We start from the raw sequence: 18,818 nt of genomic DNA, 5'->3' as shown, positions 1-18,818 counted from the left end.
TTAAGTTTCTTATTCTCAAATAAATATAAAAATATCTTTCTCTCAATGTATAAATATCAAATGTATGCTAAGTATTAACAACTAGAGCTCAGCAAATAACCTTTAGGTCTTTTTTGTGTGTGTGTGTGTATTTTTCTGAACCTGGAAACGGGGAGGCAGTCAGACAAACTCCCACATGCGCCCGACCGGGATCCACCCAGTATGCCCACCAGGGGGTGACGCTTTGCCCATCTAAGGCATTGCTCTGTTGCAACCAGGGCCATTCTAGCACCTGAGGCAGAGGCCACAGAGCCACCCTCAGCGCCCGGGCCAACTTTCCTTGGCTGTGGGAGGGGAAGTGAGAGACAGAGAGGAAGGAGAGAGGGAGGGGTGGAGAAGCAGATGGGCACTTCTCCTGGGTCCCCTGGCCGGGAATCGAACCCAGGACTCCTGCACGCCAGGCCGACGCTCTACCACTGAACCAACCAGCCAGGGCCAGGTCTTATTTTTTAAGTATACTTTGGGGGTTTTCTCAATCTCGGCACCAATGACATTTTGAACCAGATAATTCTTTAAAAATTTTTTTTATTACAGTTGACATTCAACATTATTTTATATTAGATTCAGATATACAGCATATTAATTAGACAATTAAAATTATGTAAATAATATAAAGGTGATCTCCCAGATAATTCAAGTACCCACCTGGCACCATACACAGTTATAATACTATGGTTATATTCCCTATGCTGTGCTGCACATCCCCATGACTATTTTGTAACTACTAACTTGTACTTCTTAACCCCTTTACCATTGTCACCCATTCCCCAACCCCCCTCCCATCTGGCCACCCTCAGTCTGTCCTCTGAGTCTATGAGTTTGTTTCCGCTTTGTTTGTTCATTTTAGTTCTTTAGATTCGACATGTAAGTGAAATCTTATGGCATTTGTCTTTCTCTGTCTGACTTACTTCATTTATAATAGTCTCTAGGTCCATCCATGGTGGGGTAAATAGTAAGATTTCATTCTTTATTGTGGAATGTTATGGGTCCCCAACACCACTCATATGTTGAAGTCCTAACCCCCAGTACCTCTGATGTGAATGTATTTAGAGTCAGGGTCTTTAAAGTGGGTCACTGGGGTAAAATGAGGTCCTTTGGATGGGCCCTGATCCAGTCTGACTGGTGTCCTTGTAAGAGGAGATTAGGACACAGGTGAGAGAACAAAGACCCTGTGAGGACACAGTGAGAGGGTGGCCATCTGCAAGCGAAGGAGAGAGCACCCAGGAGAAACCAACCCTACCGACACCTTGATCTGGGACTACTACCCCCCAGAACTGTGAGGGAAAACAGTGCCTGTGTTGAAGCCCCCAGGTGGTGGGACTTGGTTCCGGCAGCCCAGCAGACATCCGTGGAGCGGGCTCAGCAGCGTCCCTGGCTTTCTACTCGTTGATACCAGTGGCAATCCCCCAACCCCACAGTGTGACAGCCAAAATGTCTCTACACATGCCAAACATCCCCTCTTCACAGAGAACCACAGCTCTTCAGATGGCCTCTGGTCACGCTGCATGGCCAGTGCTCAGCATGGTGACTGCTACCTAACCAAGGAGAAATCAAATATTACCTGAATGAATTCATTTGTCTGGCTCCCTGTCTTAGATCTCACTGCTCCCTTGAAAACTCCTTTTGCTGTAATTAAAGTAGTAATTACTTCCAGTTTAATTTATAGCAGACTGTGTACTTTTTAATGAAACAAGCAGTTTGAATTTTAGCATACTTTCTGGCAACTCACACATAAATATCACGTCAGTGTTGCAGCCCAGGCTGTCTGACACTGCTCACTCGCTGCACATCAGGCCCTCTGATACAGTCAGGGAGGACTGCTTCTTTTAGTTTCCCTAATGCACCACTCGTGATTTTAGATGAAATGACTATGACAAATTCTTATATAACCATTTGCATTCTTAGGGAACCCATAAAGAAAACAAACGGCCATTTAAGTGTTAAAATGCTTAATTCTAAGTCATAATTAGTCTCCACACATTATCCAAAACATGGAAGCATACCAAAATGCCAAAGTCAATAAAGACACTCTCTGGAAAGCGGAAGTCACAAACACCCTGGCACATTCATAAATGTGTTGTCTTAACATCACCACGTTCGCTGTCATGTCATTGGAAAGCTGATGTGTGTGAGTTGGGTGGTGGCGGGGGGTGGTGGTGGATGTGGTGAAAACTGACTCTGAAATGCCAAAGAGGCATTAGGAACTCTGGAAGGAACTGGAAACTGGTGGACATTTTGTAGAGATAATTTCTAACCAACCCCTTCCAACAATTTGTAGCTTATATTCAACTATTCACAAGACATTGTTTCAAGTTTATGATTTTAAATTGACAGAGTCTATTCATTTATAAAACCCATTTATTTCATTCATTTTAATAGCTGGGATTCAGTATTAAAAATTCAATTTACCTAAGTGAAAAGAAAGACTAACAATAATAATTTTCCAGGGCCGTTTCTGAAGACCATGCCCAATGTTTAAAATTTGCTTATGTCTTTACACTACAATACTAAGTTCTGAGTAACGTGTTAAGACACGGGTCTAACAAATGACAACCTTAAACTTGGGCAACAACCATCACAAAACTGCTGCACCAGCACGTGGGCACCCAGGCATCGGGCGCGTACACACACTGTGGATGTGAGCTAGGACACTCTGCCAGAGGCTTTGACTCCTCAACTGCTCCTTGTGGTAGAAAGGCTGGAGAAACCCTTTTCTGGTAGTTTCTCCATGGAAGAGACAAAGAATGGCTTAAGGACATTCTGAAATTTGGAAACAAAACCAAACAAAACATCTTTGCCAAAAAAGTCTGTGTTCTCTGCAAAACTGGTAAACATGCGAGTCAGTGCTTTTAGAGAGATGTTCTAGAGACAGAAGGTAAGTGACCAAGTGAGAATGTTTGCAACTTTTTTTTCCAGAAAGGCAGAAAAAAGCGAGAAACCAGTTAAAAACAACATTTAAAATTATACACCCTTACTTGGGTGTTTACAAATCGGAAATCTATACGGCAACAAAAAGGACCACATTCTGATCACTGCATGGGAAAGGTGGCCACAGCCCCACGCTAATTCCTATTCCGCTTGTTTCTCGGCTCCATCTCCGCACTCTGTGATCTTGGGCGGCGATTCTGTCTTGGACTTCTTTCTGTGTCTTGTAGATCGTTTCTGAAAACAGTAAAGAGGAGTTGGCTCTTAGAAAATAAAGATCCTTATTATTCTACAGCAGTTTCTAGCTCCCAAGTACTTCACAGGCCTTACTTTATTTAACCCTCAAACAGCCCGACACTCCACTGACAAATCTGATAACATAATGAGAATACTTATTATTCACTATTCTAATACTTATTCTTCACTATTATTCCCACTTTACAACTGAGAAAACAGTGATCAGCAGAGATCACAGACTAAGTGACAGAGCCAGAAACTGAACCCCTTTTTTTGAATCAAAGTCTAACAGTTTTATGCTTCTACTTAACATGTAGAAAGCTACCAAACAAACAAAACCTTGGTCCCATTCTAATAACAAAACAAACCCAGATAATCTAAAAAAATCATAACTTCCTAATCCTGTTGGAGAGCTGAGGCTTTAAGACAACCAAAAAAAACAGAATTCCAAGGAAAGATAAGCCTTCCCAAGAGAGACAGATCGCTCACAGCTGGCAGAGACCTGGGGACGGCGGGACTGCCGGCAGACAGTTATGAAGTCTGAAACCTGGGCTCGCACTGAGGCTGCCGTGGGACGGCCCACAAGCACCCACAAGCTCCTGTCCAGGCGCTTCCGTCAGCTGCTCAGGAAGAAAACAGGGGGCAGGGCAGGAAGGTTGAAGAGAGCCTGCTTTGGTGGCACAGGAATAAAGCAGGTGATTGGGGGTGACAGGGGTCAGGTAGAAAGGCCTGCCTCTCTCCTATGAAGAAAAGCTTTAAGGTGCTGAAGGAAGACCAGGTAACTCATTGGCCCGTGGGCTGAGGCTGAGATCCGTGCCTCCAGGGAAGGAGCAGAGGTGAATCTGCCCGACTGAGAGGGAAGGATAGGGAAGCATCTGCAAGAACAGTCAGAGATTCATCCTTGCTAGCAAGCAGTAGAAACAAAAGCCTCTACTTCTGGAGGAGGGGCTAACAATCTTGCAAGATACCAGCAGAGGTTCTGGGGCGGCGGTCTGACTTACCGTGGGAGGGGGCAATGTCAACAGAGCCGCCACCCCTGACACTAGGCACAGGGGCCTGCCCAGGGCTGAGGCTGGGCCCAGACTACAGAGCACCTCAGCCTGCCCCCATCAGGAGCCCAGCACCAAGCAACAAACAGGAGCAGTGAATGCCCCAGGGGGAGGTACGGACAAGGAGAAGAGATGGCCCTCTAGGCTGCCAGCATGCGGAGATGGCTGAAAGGTCAATGGGAGCAAAGTCAGTGAGTAAAACTCTTCGACAGTCCAGCTCCACACTAAGCACAAGGTAAACCCACACTAAGCACAAGGTAAAAGCAGTACAGGCTAGAGGAACTTGTTCTCCGATGACAAGGTGATGACAAGAAAACTCTGACCCAGCTCAGCGCCCCACACTAATGTCCTGACAGAAGTGTGCCTGTTCCCAGGCACCAACACTACTGACCTCAGTCTCCAAGGTCCTTCAGTGTGTCTAGCATTCAATTAAAGTGCATGCTGCACAAAGGAAAAGACAAACAGAAAACTCCGTCAAGAGACAGACGGAATGACCTGCATGTTACAACCACAAGACCAGGACCAGAAATAACTACAATATGTTACAGGCTCTAGGGAAAAGCTGGACAACACACATGAACACATGCATGCAGGGTGACGTGGGTCACTTCTGTCCCCCTCCCTCTTCACTCTGAACCCAGAGTCCACAGGTTCCCTCCCCAGGTGTCGGCGCTGCTTTCTCCACCTCGACAAAAGCAGTGTGTTCCTGCCCATTAGCTAGCACTTTACCTATTTTGCCAGTCATCCCTTACTCACATCCAGTTCTTTTACCCAGAAGGGCCAAGTGCAAGAGGAATAAGGGCATTTTTATAAAACTCAGAGACTCACGTTTCCCACTTTGACCCACGTGGACCATAGTTAGTGAGCAGCATACTCAGCCACAGGTCGTTAGCCTTTTCATCAAGGACAGTGGCTAGCAAACCTCTCTATTTAAGGGCCGGATATTTTGGGCTGTGGGGGCCAGAGTCCCTGTCATAACTACTCAATTTTGCTGCTACATCATAAAAGGAGCTATAGACAGTAGATAAACAAATGTGTGTGGCTGTGTTCCAATAAAACTTTATTAGCAAAAACAGAAAACCAGGTGTGGTCCCAAGGCCATAGTTGGCCAACCCCTGACCTCGAACATGTCAATCCAATGAGAGAATCCAGGTGGCTGAACCAGGATTAAGCTTGATTCTACCAGTTGGAGGGTGTACCAATCTGGCCAGGAGAGGGTAGGTTGCTGTTATGAGAAAGAAGCATAATGCCAGCAATAATCATGAAGGAATCCTGAGTTTTTTTAAAAGGTTAGTACAACTCCAACACCCTTCTGTCCTGACCATTCTCCAGAGTGACCAAAAGATGATACCTTTCTGGGGACAGCAGCACTCAGTGACCAAACTGCCTTACAAAAGTGTGTAAACCAGGAGGAGGTAAGGAAGTTGGTTTTTCAAAAAGAGGCATTCATTCCAATATCCAATAATTTAGATGCCTACTGACTATAGGGAGGATTAAAAGTCCATCAAATCCCTTGACCATCAATCCATTGCTGATTTTAGTCAATCTCACTTGAAAATGGACCTTACTGTTGGTATCTCCATGAGTGGCCCAAATGGTCTGATCAGTACCTTCTAGAATTGCAGGTCCATAGTGGGTGGGAGTGTCTTTAATGTATCAATCTGTAACCTTTCTGACTACCCTTATGACATGATTTAACCACAGTTATTTCCTTAAAGACCTTCCTCCAAATATAAGCACGTTTGGAGTTAAGGCTTCAATATACAGAATTTAGGAGGGACACAATTCAATCTATAACAGCCTCCATGATTCAGGCATTCAGTTTTGACAGAAACCAAGTAGAAAGCTAATAGCTGTTTTTCAAGGGGGTATAACTGGTAGCTCTGCTGGATGGAGGTAAGTCTACAACACCAAGGAGTGCCTCCTTTGTCAGAGGCTCCAATCAGAAACGTCACTAGTCATAAATACTTGTAGCTCAAGGAGGTCACTGCGTGTGGGAACTCAAAGGCATTAGCACTTTTCTGCATGTGGCTCCTGCCTATCAGAGAATTTTCTCTGGCACCAATGAGATGGGGAATTAAAAGAACATAACACACCAATTTCTACATATATTCAGATGTAGAACCAACAACAGTACACTAAATCAGCCCAAAGGGCCGCACCTACAAGCTTCCCTTTCCCACCGTGAACCCTGCCCAAACCCCATAAAGTCAGTTTAGGGTGCTTCCTTTCCCCATAGGACAGGATGGGAAGGTGAATCTAGTGCCTACATCCAACAAAGCGATAAAAGTCTGAGTCCCTCCCCTTCTCCAAATTCGATAGCATCCCTAGACGGGTGCAGATAGCCTTTCCTCCCTTTTAGGGACAAGGAGACCTCCTCAGCTCTACACACAAGCAGCAAAGCTAGAATATCCCAAACAATTCTGAAAAAGAGAAATTTACACTGATAATACCGAGAGCTGGTGAGGATGGGGAACAAGAGGAATTCTCATTCACAGTTGGTGAGAATGCAAAATAGTACAGCTACTTTGCAAAAAAGTGTGGCAGTTTCCTACAAAACTAAACACATAATCAACAATTACATTCCTTGGCATGTACCCAAATTAATGGAAAACATATCCACACAAAACTTTGTACGTTGTTGATATTTATATATATTATATATATAATTATAGGTGATAGATACGTGAATTTACCAGGAATTCCAAACTGTCCTCTTGATGTTCCACTTATCTGTCAGACCTCACCCTTACTCACTGGACTATCGCCCCCGAGAGAGAGGAATTCCAAGAAGCTGGCAAGCCGCCCCAAGAAGGAGCATTCCGGACGTACCAGGACTTTTGATTTAACATCCACTTTGCTCGAGATTCTCCCTTACCCTATAAAATTCGCCCCCCTAGCTTGTACTGGTGTCCTTCTCCCCGGGAGAAGTGCCCAACAGGGTTCCTTTCTTCCTTTCAATAAAGCCTGTTACTCTGGTCTTTTGGACTCCCATGGATTCCAATATTTGGTGCCGAAACCCGGGACAGGGTACTAACTGCCTGGATGATCTCTCTTTGCCGTCCAAACTTACAATCAGGGAAGCAATGGGCAGCGGCAGCTCATCCCAGGTTTACTCCCCGATTCTGTTTGGACGTGTAATTGTAGGTCGATTGGCCAGCAGTCTAACCCTGTCCTGAACCCCTGCCAGACCAGAAAGCTAAGGAGTTTCTCCCTCTCCTCTTCCAGTTGGTTTTAATTCAACCCATAAGTCCCTAATCCATCGTTGGACGGCTTTCTCCAGTCAGCCTTACATTTTGAAGGGTTTGCCATTTTTCTGTCCCAGGGATAGCACATTCCAAAAGTCTAAGCGCTTAACGAAATCCCTCCACATTCTCTTTGAGCTCCTTCTTAGGTGGTGAAGACCCCTAAGTAGGACGTTCACATTCCCAAGAGAGCTTTCTCCTTTGAGATTGTGATTGGAGGAGGGGACGCCCTCTCTAGATCACTAGTCTCCACAATGGGCTCTTCGGAGTCAAAGCCGTCTGACCAAACCCAGTTGGGCAGTCTTCTACTCATTTTCTTTTGCAATACTGCCTGGCCACAATAAAGACCAGACAACGACTCCCATGGACCTGAAAATGGAACATTTGATTACTACATCCTGCGAGACCTTGACAACTTCTGCCACTGAACGGGGAGGGCATCAGAAATCCCTTACGTGCAGGCTTCCTTCTACCTTCATTCCTGTCCTTAATTTATGTGGAACATTTGATTACTACATCCTGTGAGACCTTGACAACTTCTGCCACTGAACGGGGAGGGCATCAGAAATCCCTTACGTGCAGGCTTCCTTCTACCTTCATTCCTGTCCTTAATTTATGTGCCACTTGCTCTACACGCAGGCCATTTTTGGCCAAAGAAACCTCACCTAAAACCTCCGCTCCTAATCTTTCCTTCTCGGCAGACTCCCAACTATCTCCTCCTCCTGCCTGACCCCCAGGGGCACCCCTCTCTTGGGACCCCTCTCTGGTCCCTCTGCAAATCTCTTTCACTTGAGTCCCTTCCCTCCGAAAGCCCCCTCTCCTCTCTTTCATAAAATCCTATTTCTCATTCACCTGCAAATACCAATCTCTCTTTCTCCTCCCCTGCCATCCAGGGGCAGCTCCCTTCTCCACTGTTGTTCTTAGACCCCTCCCCTCCCTCCTTACAGAAGAGTGGCTCTGTCTCTTTTTCTTCTTTGACCCCCCCACCACTGGCTTCGGCTCTTTTTCTTCTTTAACCCATCCCTCCCCCTCCTCAGAGACTGACTGTGCCTTCCACTACCCCTCGTCCTCTCCCCTCTCTTCAGAGCTCTAAATCTTTTTGACTCCTCTGACCATGTGGTGCCACCACCAGCACTTCAACCTCCTCCTCCTCCTCCTGCAGATTCTGACCCTCCTTCTTTCTATCCAGCTGTTCACATTGTCCATCTGTCTGCTTTCTCTCTTCCTCCCCTCTATGCTGATAACTCCCGGCCATCTCGAAAAGCTTAAAAAAGCAGAGTTGTCTATGGAGCAGTGTGAGTGAGTAATCTGTTTTGTCTCTTTGTTTGTCAGAAAAAAATCTCTAGTATAATTTTAACTGAAACAAGTAAAGTGCACTCATTTAAATTCCTTAATTCATAATCTGTATGTGAAGTCTTTGCTTAATGTGCAAATGTGTCTGTTTCTAAGGTCTTAAACCAATAATTACCCACCTCTTAAACCAGGCTTACTCATCTCCATGGACTCTCCCTGCAATACCCCCATCCTTCCTGTTCAAAAACTTTCAGGGGCTTATCGCCTCGTACAAGACTTACGCCTAACCAATTAGGCAGTAGTTCCCCTCCATCCAGTAGTCCCTAATCTCTACAAGTTACTGTCATACATTCCCTCAAACACCACTCACTTCATCGTCCTAGACCTCAAGAATGCCTTCTTTACCATTCCTCTACACCTTAACTCTTACTTTCTGTTTGCCTCTACCTGGACACTAATGCAGCCCAGCAACTTACACGGACTGTCTTACCCCAGGAGATCAAAAACAGCCCACACCTGTTTGGGCAGGCACTAGCTCAGGATTTAGCAGCATGCAATCTCAAAACTAGTACTCTCTTACAATATGTAAATAACCTACTCCTCTGCAGCCCCTCCCTGCCTGCCTCAAGAAGACACACTTCCACCCTTAACTTCCCCACCATGAAGGGATATTGTGTCTTTTCTGCTAAAACTCAACTTCACTCTGAGTCAGTCCGTAGCCTATCAAGGCATCGCCTTAACACCCACCACCTGAGGTCTCACCCTAGATAGAACTCAGACCCTCTGCAGTCTCCAACCACCTACCACCGCAAATCAAATCCTTTCTTTCCTTGGTCTAAAAGGCTTCTTTAGACACTGAATTCCCAATTTTGCTCTCTTAGTCAAGCCCCTCAGTGAGATCTTCTGAGCATGGCTTTTAAGGTCTATAATGACCAAGGTAGTAACAGAAAAGGCAAATAAGGCCCAAAAGAAGTCAGGAAATACCAGCTTTTGGCATATGTTCTCAAAGGCTCCAGTGCCCAAAAGGGCTTCATAGGATTCCATCAGGGACTTACTCCAGAGTGGAAAGGAGGTCACTGAACTGAAGCCTGCCAGGCTTCCCGGCTCCTTCAAAGGACACATCATTGCTGTGAAAAAGGGACATAAGCCTGACCAGGCAGTGGCGCAGTGAATAGAGCATCAGACTGGGATGCGGAGGACCCAGGTTCGAGACCCCAAGGTTGCCAGTTTGAGCGCGGGCTCATCTGGCTTGAGCAAAAAGCTCACCAGCTTGGACCCAAGGTCGCTGGCTCGAGCAGGGGGTTATTCAGTCTGCTGAAGGTCCACGGTCAAGGCACATGTGAGAAAGCAATCGATGAACAACTAAGGTGTCGCAATGCGCAACGAAAAACTAACGATTGATGCTTCTCATCTCTCCGTTCCTGTCTGTCCCTGTCTATCCCCCACTCTGACTCTCTCTCTGTCTCTGTAAAAAAATAAAATAAAATAAAAATAATTAAAAAAAAAAAAGAGACATAAGAAGGTAAGCTGCCCCTTGCTCCATGGAGGGAGGGTTCAGTCTCTTCTAGCCCTGCTCCAGCTACCTGTGACCTGACCTTGCCCAGCATGCTGGGAATTGCCACGGAAGGCCCAAGGACATCGTTCACAAGCCTAAGGTGTTTCTTCCAAGTAGCAGATAAACTGATCTCATTTTTTGTGAACACAAGGGCCATCTACTATGCCTTGCCTGAATATCTGAATTTTATTTATCCCTCAAAGATCTCTACTATGGGTATGAACAGTCTGATTTTGTTACTTTATTTAATGTATAGCATCTCCATTATTCCTCTTGTCTCAATGCTCCATGCCTATTGTAGGCTGGAACCTGCTGCTAATTCCAGCTAGAAGCAATGGTCACTAGGACTTAAACTCTAACTGCAAAGTGTAGAAATGTAACCACCCTTTCCCCAAGTACTTGCAGGATTTATAGGTTATTCAGCAAACTGTTCAAAGATGTCCAAAAAGTGCTTCCAGCATTATATCACCCAAGGACTGACTTTCATGTGGACAGATCCACACACCGTGATCCTGACAACTCCCATTGCTGCTAAAGTAAAAAAATAGCATAACACCTATATGTATCTCCCTACTAATTAGACAGAAACTGTACCCTAATCTATCTCACCCCAAATATCAACCTTATTCCACCCCATGAACCTCTTCCAGTTCCTAGTACACTACCTGTCAATCTAAGGACCAAACGAGCTATACAGGTAATCCCTCTTCTTGTTGCTTTAGGAATCTCTACAGATATAGATCTAGGGGCAGGGGGATTGGCCACTGCCCTGTCTTATTCTCTCTCTCTCTCTGAAGCCCAGCAAATTTGTAAAAAACAAACCAAGTCATAGAATCAGTGGCTTCACACAAACTGGATGTCTTGACTATTGCCTTTCATTGGTCCACTCACTCTATTTATTTTTCTAACTTTTAGACCCTACCTCTTACGTTTGTTCATTAGTTTCTTACAGAACCGCATGCAGACCTTCACCAATCAGAAAAGTGGAAAAAATCTACCTAACCCTACACACCAACCCTGAAACCTGCCCTCACAAAACAGAAAAATCTGGAACCCTATAAATACACCCCTACTCCAAACAATGGTGGGAAAACCCCTTGTTCTCAATGCTAGCACCAATTATAGGACCGATCCTAATTTTGTGCCTAATTTTAATGCTTGCCTCTTTCTTCATCAAGTTCCTGCAGGCTCGAATGAGAGAAATCTCCACCAGGATTACCTACAATCAAATGCTTTTACAACCCCTACTCCAACTACCCCGGGGGGGGGGGTTCACAAAGGAGACCCCAATAGGGATAACAGCAGGAAGTGGTTCCAGAAGATGGCCGGTCCGAGACAAACCTTCTTCCTGAATCCCATACCCTCTCCTTCCCCACACCTCTTTTCCTTTTTATCATACCACAGAGTTTACCAGGAATTCCAAACTGCCCTCTTGATGTTCCACTTATCTGTCAGACCTCACCCTTACTCACTGGACTATCACCTCTGAGACAGAGGAATTCCAAGAAGCTGGCAAGCTGCCCCAAGGGGGAGCATTCCGGACATACCAGGACTTTTGATTCAACACCCACTTTGCTCAAGATTCTCCCTTACCCTATAAAATTCGTCCCCCTAGCTTGTACTGGTGCCCTTCTCCCCAGAGATGTGCCTGGCAGGGTTCCTTTCTTCCTTTCAATAAAGCCTGTTACTCTGGTCTTTTCAGACTCCCATGGATTCCAACAATATGTAGCATTTTATTCATAATTCATATACATATGCCATATGTATATTCATTCATACACATACGGTACTTTATTATTGACAAAACTTGGAAGCAACCAAGATATCCTACAATAGGTGGATAAAGGAACTACACTAATCTATATAATAAAACATAAACAGCAGTAAAAAAACTGAGTTCTCAAGCCACAAACAGACCTGGGGCAACCTTAAATAAATATTACTAAGTGAAAGAAGCCAATTCCAACTATACAACATTCTGGAAAAGGAAAAACTATAAAGACAGTAAAACATCAGTGGTTGCCAGGGGTTTGGAGATAGAGAGGGATGAAGAGGCAGAACACAAAGAATTTTTAGGATAGAAAAACTATTCTATATGATACCATAATAGTAGATAAGTTAATCATTTGCCCAAACTCACAGAGCTCACAACAACCTAACATTGACTGAAAAAGGAAAGTTAGAGGCCAGACAACAGCTGATTTCAAGACGTTATAAAGCTATAGTAATCGAGATAATGTGTTATTGGTGAAAAGACAGACATACACATATCATGTAGAACAGTGATTCTCGAAGAAACCTACACATATACATTCAATTAATTTTCAATAAAGGTGCAAGGTAGAGGGAATAGTTTCTTTAATAAACAGTGCCAGGACAATTGGAAATCCGTATGTACAAAATAAAAAATGAACTTCAATCCATATCTTACATCACTTACAAATATTGACTTAAAATGGGCCACAGACCTAAATGTAAAACCTAAAATTTCTAGAACATGAGACAAAATCTTTGTGACTTTGGGTTAGATAAACATTTCCTAGGAAGGACACAAAAAGTACAAACTACAAAAGGAAAAAATTGATAAATTAGATTTCATCAAAAGTAAAAACTGCTCTTTGAAAAACACTCTCAAGAAAATGAAAAGGCAAGCCACTGAGTGGAAGAAAATATCTGCAAAACACATACCTGATAAAGAATTCTCAATCTGTAATTTAAAAAAACCCAATTTACTAAAAAGGCAAAAGATTCTTTTTTTTTTTTTTTTTTAATTAAGCAAGAGACAGGGAGGCAGAGAGACAGACTCCTGCATGCGCCCTGACTGGGATCCACCCAGCAAACCCTCTACCTGGCAATGTCCTGCCAATCTGAAGCCACTGCTCTGTTGCTCGGCAACCAAGCTATTTTAGTGCCTGAGGTGAGGCCGCGGATCCATCCTCAGCATCCAGGGCCAACTTGCTTGAACCATTTGAGCCATGGCTGCAAGAAAGGGGGTTGAGGGAGGAAGAGAGAGAGAGATGGGAAGGAGGAAGGGTGGAGAAGCAGATGGTCGCTTCTCCTGTGTGCCCTGACCAGGTATTGAACCCGGGACTTCCACATGCCAGACTGATGCTCTACCAATGAGCCAAATGGCTAGGGTCAAAAGGCAAAAAATTTAAGGAGGCAGTTCATTAAAAGATATAAAGATGGCAAATATGCACATGAAAGGAAGTTCAACATCATTAATCTTCAGGAAAATGTAAACTAAAATGACAGTAAAACAATACTATATAGCTATTAAAATAGCTTTAAAAAAATAACCAAGTGCTGGTGGAACACAATTTGGCAGTTTCTTATAGGCTGCTATACAATCCTGTAATAAATGCCACTCCTAGGTATATACTTACCCAAGAGAAATGAAAACTTACATCCATGCAAAATACTGTCCTCAAATGCTTGTAGCAGTTTTGTTCACAATCCCTCAAACCTGGAAACAACCTAAATGCCGATCAACTGTTGAATGGATAAACGAATTGTGGCACATTGATACAACAGAGTACTGGGCATATAGAGAGAGGAACAAATATTAATCCGTGCAGTACCACAGACGATTCTCAAAAGCAATACTCTAACTGAAGGAAGGTGGACTTATAAAATAAGAGGCTACAGTCCTGAATGATCCTATTTACACAACATTCTGAAAAATAAAACACCATAGGGACAGAAAACAAATCAGTGGTTGCCAGGAATTGGTTGCGGGAGAAGACTGATTCTCCAGATAACTTTTTAGTGTGATAAAAATATTCTATGTATTAAATGGTTACATTACTTATGTTTATAAAAACTCACAGAACAGAACACCCAGAACAGGTGACTTTTACTATCCAAACTTCAATATATCAAACATGATATAAAAAAATCTATATCATACTAGTTTTAAGAAGACATACAGATTTATACCTATTAAATTTGCATTCTTTTAATCTTATTTTTCCCTCTGTAAATTTATATACTTGCCTTTATGAGATAATTAAAATTTAGAAATTTTTATCCCAATCTATTATAATGATAGTTGTAAGCAGACATTTTGTTGTTGATTTACCAAAGTTTGCAAAGGAAGTTTATTTTTTTCTTAAAAGCAGCCTGCAATACAAAGTATAGTACATTACATCTAAGGTAACTTTGTTTGAGGGATGCTTTATTGCAAATATACAAACACAGCATGTTTTGGTCTCCCAATGAGTCAGGGATGAACCCCACCAAAAATCTGGTTTGGTTATTGAGACTGATGACAGGATGCACACCCCAGAGGGCATGTGTGATACTGTGACTCATAGTAAAAAATATACATTTGATCTTCCTCCCTTTCCAGACATAAAGCTCCTAAAAACCTCTGTATTCTCCTGTGATGAGAAAGATAAAAGACATCTCCTGTGATGTCTTTTGTTATGTTTCTGAGGCGATTTTTGGAAAGCAGGTAAGGATGAGGTCTAGGTGCCAGAGAAACAAACCACGTCTGAATTTTCAGCCCTACCTCAGGGAGGGAAGGGGGGCTAAGACATGGAGTTGTCATCAATGGCCAATGATTTAATTAATAGTGCCTATGTAATGAAGCTTTCATAAAAACTAAAAGGATGGTTCAGAGAGCTTTTGTGTTGGTGAATACATGAGATTTGAGGGCAGTGGCACCCCTAGAGAGGCATGAATACTGAGCCCTTTCCCCATACCTTGCCCCATGCATCTCTTCCATCTGGCTGTTTCTGAGTCACCTCCTTTTATAACAGACCAGTGATCTAGTAAGTAAAATATTTCTGAGTTCTGTGAGCCGCTATAGCAAATTAATTGAACCCATGAGCGAGTAGCTGGAGCTTCCAATCTATACCAGGTAGGTCAAAGCACAGGAGACAATCTAGATGTAAAACTGGTGTGTAAGGGGGTGAAGTTAGTCTTATTGGATTGAAACCTAAACTGTGGGATCTGACGCTATCTCCTATAGATAGTGTCAAAATTGAGTTGAATTATAAGATACCCAGCTTGTATCCTAAAATTTCCTGTTGGTGTGGGAATTCCCCAAGCCCCCGTCATCAGAATTGGCACTAGAATCATAGTATGAAAAGGTTTACAACTCACATAAAGAGGCTTTTCTGGGGAGAGCAGGGCAGACTTCCTAAGTTGGTCTGAAAATGGAACCTGGCTTGGGTTCTTTTTTTTTTTTTTTTTTTTTATTATTATTTTTTTTCTGAAGCTGGAAACGGGGAGAGACAGTCAGATAGACTCCCGCATGCGCCCAACCGGGATCCACCCGGCACGCCCACCAGGGGCAACGCTCTGCCCACCAGGGGGCGATGCTCTGCCCCTCCGGGGCGTCGCTCTGCCGCAACCAGAGCCACTCTAGTGCCTGGGGCAGAGGCCAAGGAGCCATCCCCAGCGCCCGGGCCATCTTTGCTCCAATGGAGCCTTGGCTGCGGGAGGGGAAGAGAGAGACAGAGAGGAAGGAGGGGGGGGGCGGGGGTGGAGAAGCAAATGGACGCTTCTCCTATATGCCCTGGCCGGGAATCGAACCCGGGTCCCCCGCACGCCAGACCGACGCTCTACCGCTGAGCCAACCGGCCAGGGCCCTGGCTTGGGTTCTTTATGGTGGTTGGTGACTGGGGTCAGAGTGAGGGTTCCCATGCACAGTTTGCTAGGGACAGGGACGGAACACCCAGGATTTCTTATCAGTTTACCCAGAGGTGGGACAGAAGAGGAACGAGGAGGATTAAGAACTAAAAACTGTCAGCAAACAACAAAATAAGGCCCTGGCCGGTTGGCTCAGTGGTAGAGCGTCGGTCTGGCGTGCAGGAGTCCTGGGTTCGATTCCCGGCCAGGGCACACAGGAGAAGCGCCCATCTGCTTCTCCACCCTTCCCCCTCTCCTTCCTCTCTGTCTCTCTCTTCCCCTCCCGCAGCCAAGGCTCCATTGGAGCAGAGTTGGCCCGGGCGCTGGGGATGGCTCCTCGGCCTCTGCCCCAGGCGCTGGAGTGGCTCTGGTCGCAACAGAGCAACGCCCCAGAGGGGCAGAGCATCCCCCCTGGTGGGCGTGCCAGGTGGATCCCAGTCAGGCGCATGTGGGAGTCTATCTGACTGTCTCTCCCCATTTCCAGCTTCAGAAAAATACAAACAAACAAAAAAAAAAATTAAAAAAACAAAAACAAAAACCCCCCAAAATAATGGAATCAGACTCCGTACTACCAGGTGTAAACAGATGAAGACTCAGTCCGGAGAACTGCTATGCAGTGCTAGTTCACAGCTGTGGCATATTGGGAAAGACACCAGACTTGGGCCTAGGAGTTTCAATACAATTCACCATCTCTCTGGCCTCAATTTCTCATAAGACAACGTGAATCAAGTTTCTTCTCTACTCAGCAATCACAGGGATTAAATACTAAAATGAGCATGAAAGTACCTACCTAAGAGACTAGCTTATATTAGGAATTTGACAGATGTCAGCTAAATGGCATTTGTCTTTAATATCCACACGTAATTTTTGCTGACTTTATTAGTATTTACTTTTTAGAAAATAATGGCATGAAGGAAATAAACACATATCAGCCCACACACAGCCTTCCTTGGGATAAAACCATTTCTGACCCTAGAGAAAGGTCAATGGGGGAGGATGGGTCTCTGGTTTTGTCATCAGATGACAGAAACTCTTTGGTTTCCTTCTATTTAAACAGAAGGGAGAATCAATATGTGCTATGACAAAACTGGAATCCCAAACATTCTCCACAGACAAGAGAAATGAGCTGAATCTTAAAAGGAAAAGTAGAGGGGGGAAAAAAAAAAGGAAAAGTAGGAAGGCTAATAAATGCATCCAGAGATGATTTCCCGGATTCAGGATGGGAAGCCATAGTTTCATGGCAGCAGAGGGGTACTGGGTTCAAAAGGAATGGACAATGAGATGTGGTCAATATGCAAATGGAGTAAACTTAAGGTTGTGTGAAGTCAAATAAGCAAGACAAAAACAATCAGTGATAATCCTGGACGAGTTCTGCATTGTAACATTTATTGCACATAGTTCTTGGAACAACACTTTAAAAGAAACAGGAACAGATAAACTGGTGCCTGTATAATATGCCTGAAAACTCGCAGAGCCAGGGAGCTTCCCAGCTTCTTTTGTCCCAAGGAATCATCCACCCTTCTGTCCATCACAGTCCAGGCCATGATGAGTAAGATCATTGCCTGGAGGAAAGTCCAGAGGCCCACTCTGTGTTTAGCCTGCTTGGTTCTCCACCCACAAACAGGGAGAGGCCAGACCCATCAGCAATAATTTTTTGATGGGTTTTTCCTCCTTGTTGCTCATGGATGGTTCCCATCATTTTTCTCATCTAATTTTTTAAGGGTTTCTTGGGGTTTGTTTTTCTCTATCAGTTTTGCTTCATGTATTTTAGGGCTCTGCTTTGAGGTGCATATATGCTTATAATTACTGTATCTTTTTGATGGATTGATCGTTTAACTGTTATAAAATATTTTTGTCTTTAGTTATGATTTTTGCCTTCACGTCTATTTTGTCTGGTATTAATATAAACATGCCAGCTCCTTTTGGTTATTGCTGCATGGTGCATCTCTTCCCAATCTTTTACTCTCAACTTACTTGTCTTTGAATCTATAGTGCTCTTATAAACAGCATGTAGTTGAATCATGTTTAAAAAAATCCATTCTGATAATCTCTGCCGTTTATTAGTGTTTAATCCATTTATACTTAATACATTTACTGAAAAGGCAAGATTTATGAGTGACATTTGCTATTTGTTTTCTATTATGCTTATGTCATTTTTGTTGGTTGTTGTTGTTCCTCTATTCAATGCCTTCTTTGGTGTTAAATACTTTCTAGTGTGCCACTTTAATCCCATTGTCATTTCTTTTACTATATTTTAAATTTGATTTTCTTAGTAGAGTAGTTGCCCTGGGGCAGTGGTCGGCAAACTCATTAGTCAACAGAGCCAAATATCAACAGTACAACGATTGAAATTTCTTTTGAAAGCCAAATTTTTTAAACTTAAACTATATAGGTACGTACATTGTTATTAACTTGTATGATTAGGGTATTCCTAAACTGGCCTTTGCTAAAAACGTCCTCAATCTGATTGAGCCGCATGTGGCTCGTGAGCCATGGTTTGCCTACCACTGCAGCCTGGGAAATATAATTAACAAACATATTAATTTATAAAAATCTAGTTCAGATTAACACCAACTTAATCTTAATAGTATATAAAACATTGTTCCTAAACAGCTTTGCTCCTCTCTCCTTTCTTTTTGCCATCATTATCATATAAATTATATCTTTATACAAACAAGGGTTATAATTATTTTGTGTAGCTGTCTTTTAAATCAGATGGGGGGACGAAGAGTTAAGAGTAAGAAAGACACCTATGCTGTCTTTTGTATTTACCTACACTTTTGATTTATTTTTATTGGCGCTCTTTATTTCTTCATGTGGATTCAAGTTACTGTCTAC

General features: G+C 43.6%; 1 protein-coding gene across 5 annotated transcripts in view; it reads right to left on the bottom strand.

Moving 5' to 3' along the window:
* Nucleotides 1-547: 547 nt before the first annotated feature.
* The window catches only part of RAD18 (RAD18 E3 ubiquitin protein ligase), a 154,353-nt gene continuing 136,082 nt past the window's right edge, over nucleotides 548-18,818 (bottom strand). For all 5 annotated transcript variants that reach the window (XM_066245067.1, XM_066245068.1, XM_066245070.1 and 2 more), the window contains one exon: nucleotides 548-3,201. In XM_066245067.1, the coding sequence (XP_066101164.1) occupies nucleotides 3,102-3,201 (100 nt within the window). In that variant the 3' untranslated portion in view covers nucleotides 548-3,101. The remainder of the gene's footprint in view (nucleotides 3,202-18,818) is intronic.

Source organism: Saccopteryx bilineata, chromosome 10 (assembly GCF_036850765.1).
Source record: "Saccopteryx bilineata isolate mSacBil1 chromosome 10, mSacBil1_pri_phased_curated, whole genome shotgun sequence".
NCBI lineage: Eukaryota > Metazoa > Chordata > Mammalia > Chiroptera > Emballonuridae > Saccopteryx > Saccopteryx bilineata.
This window is presented reverse-complemented; position numbering and strand designations above follow the sequence as displayed.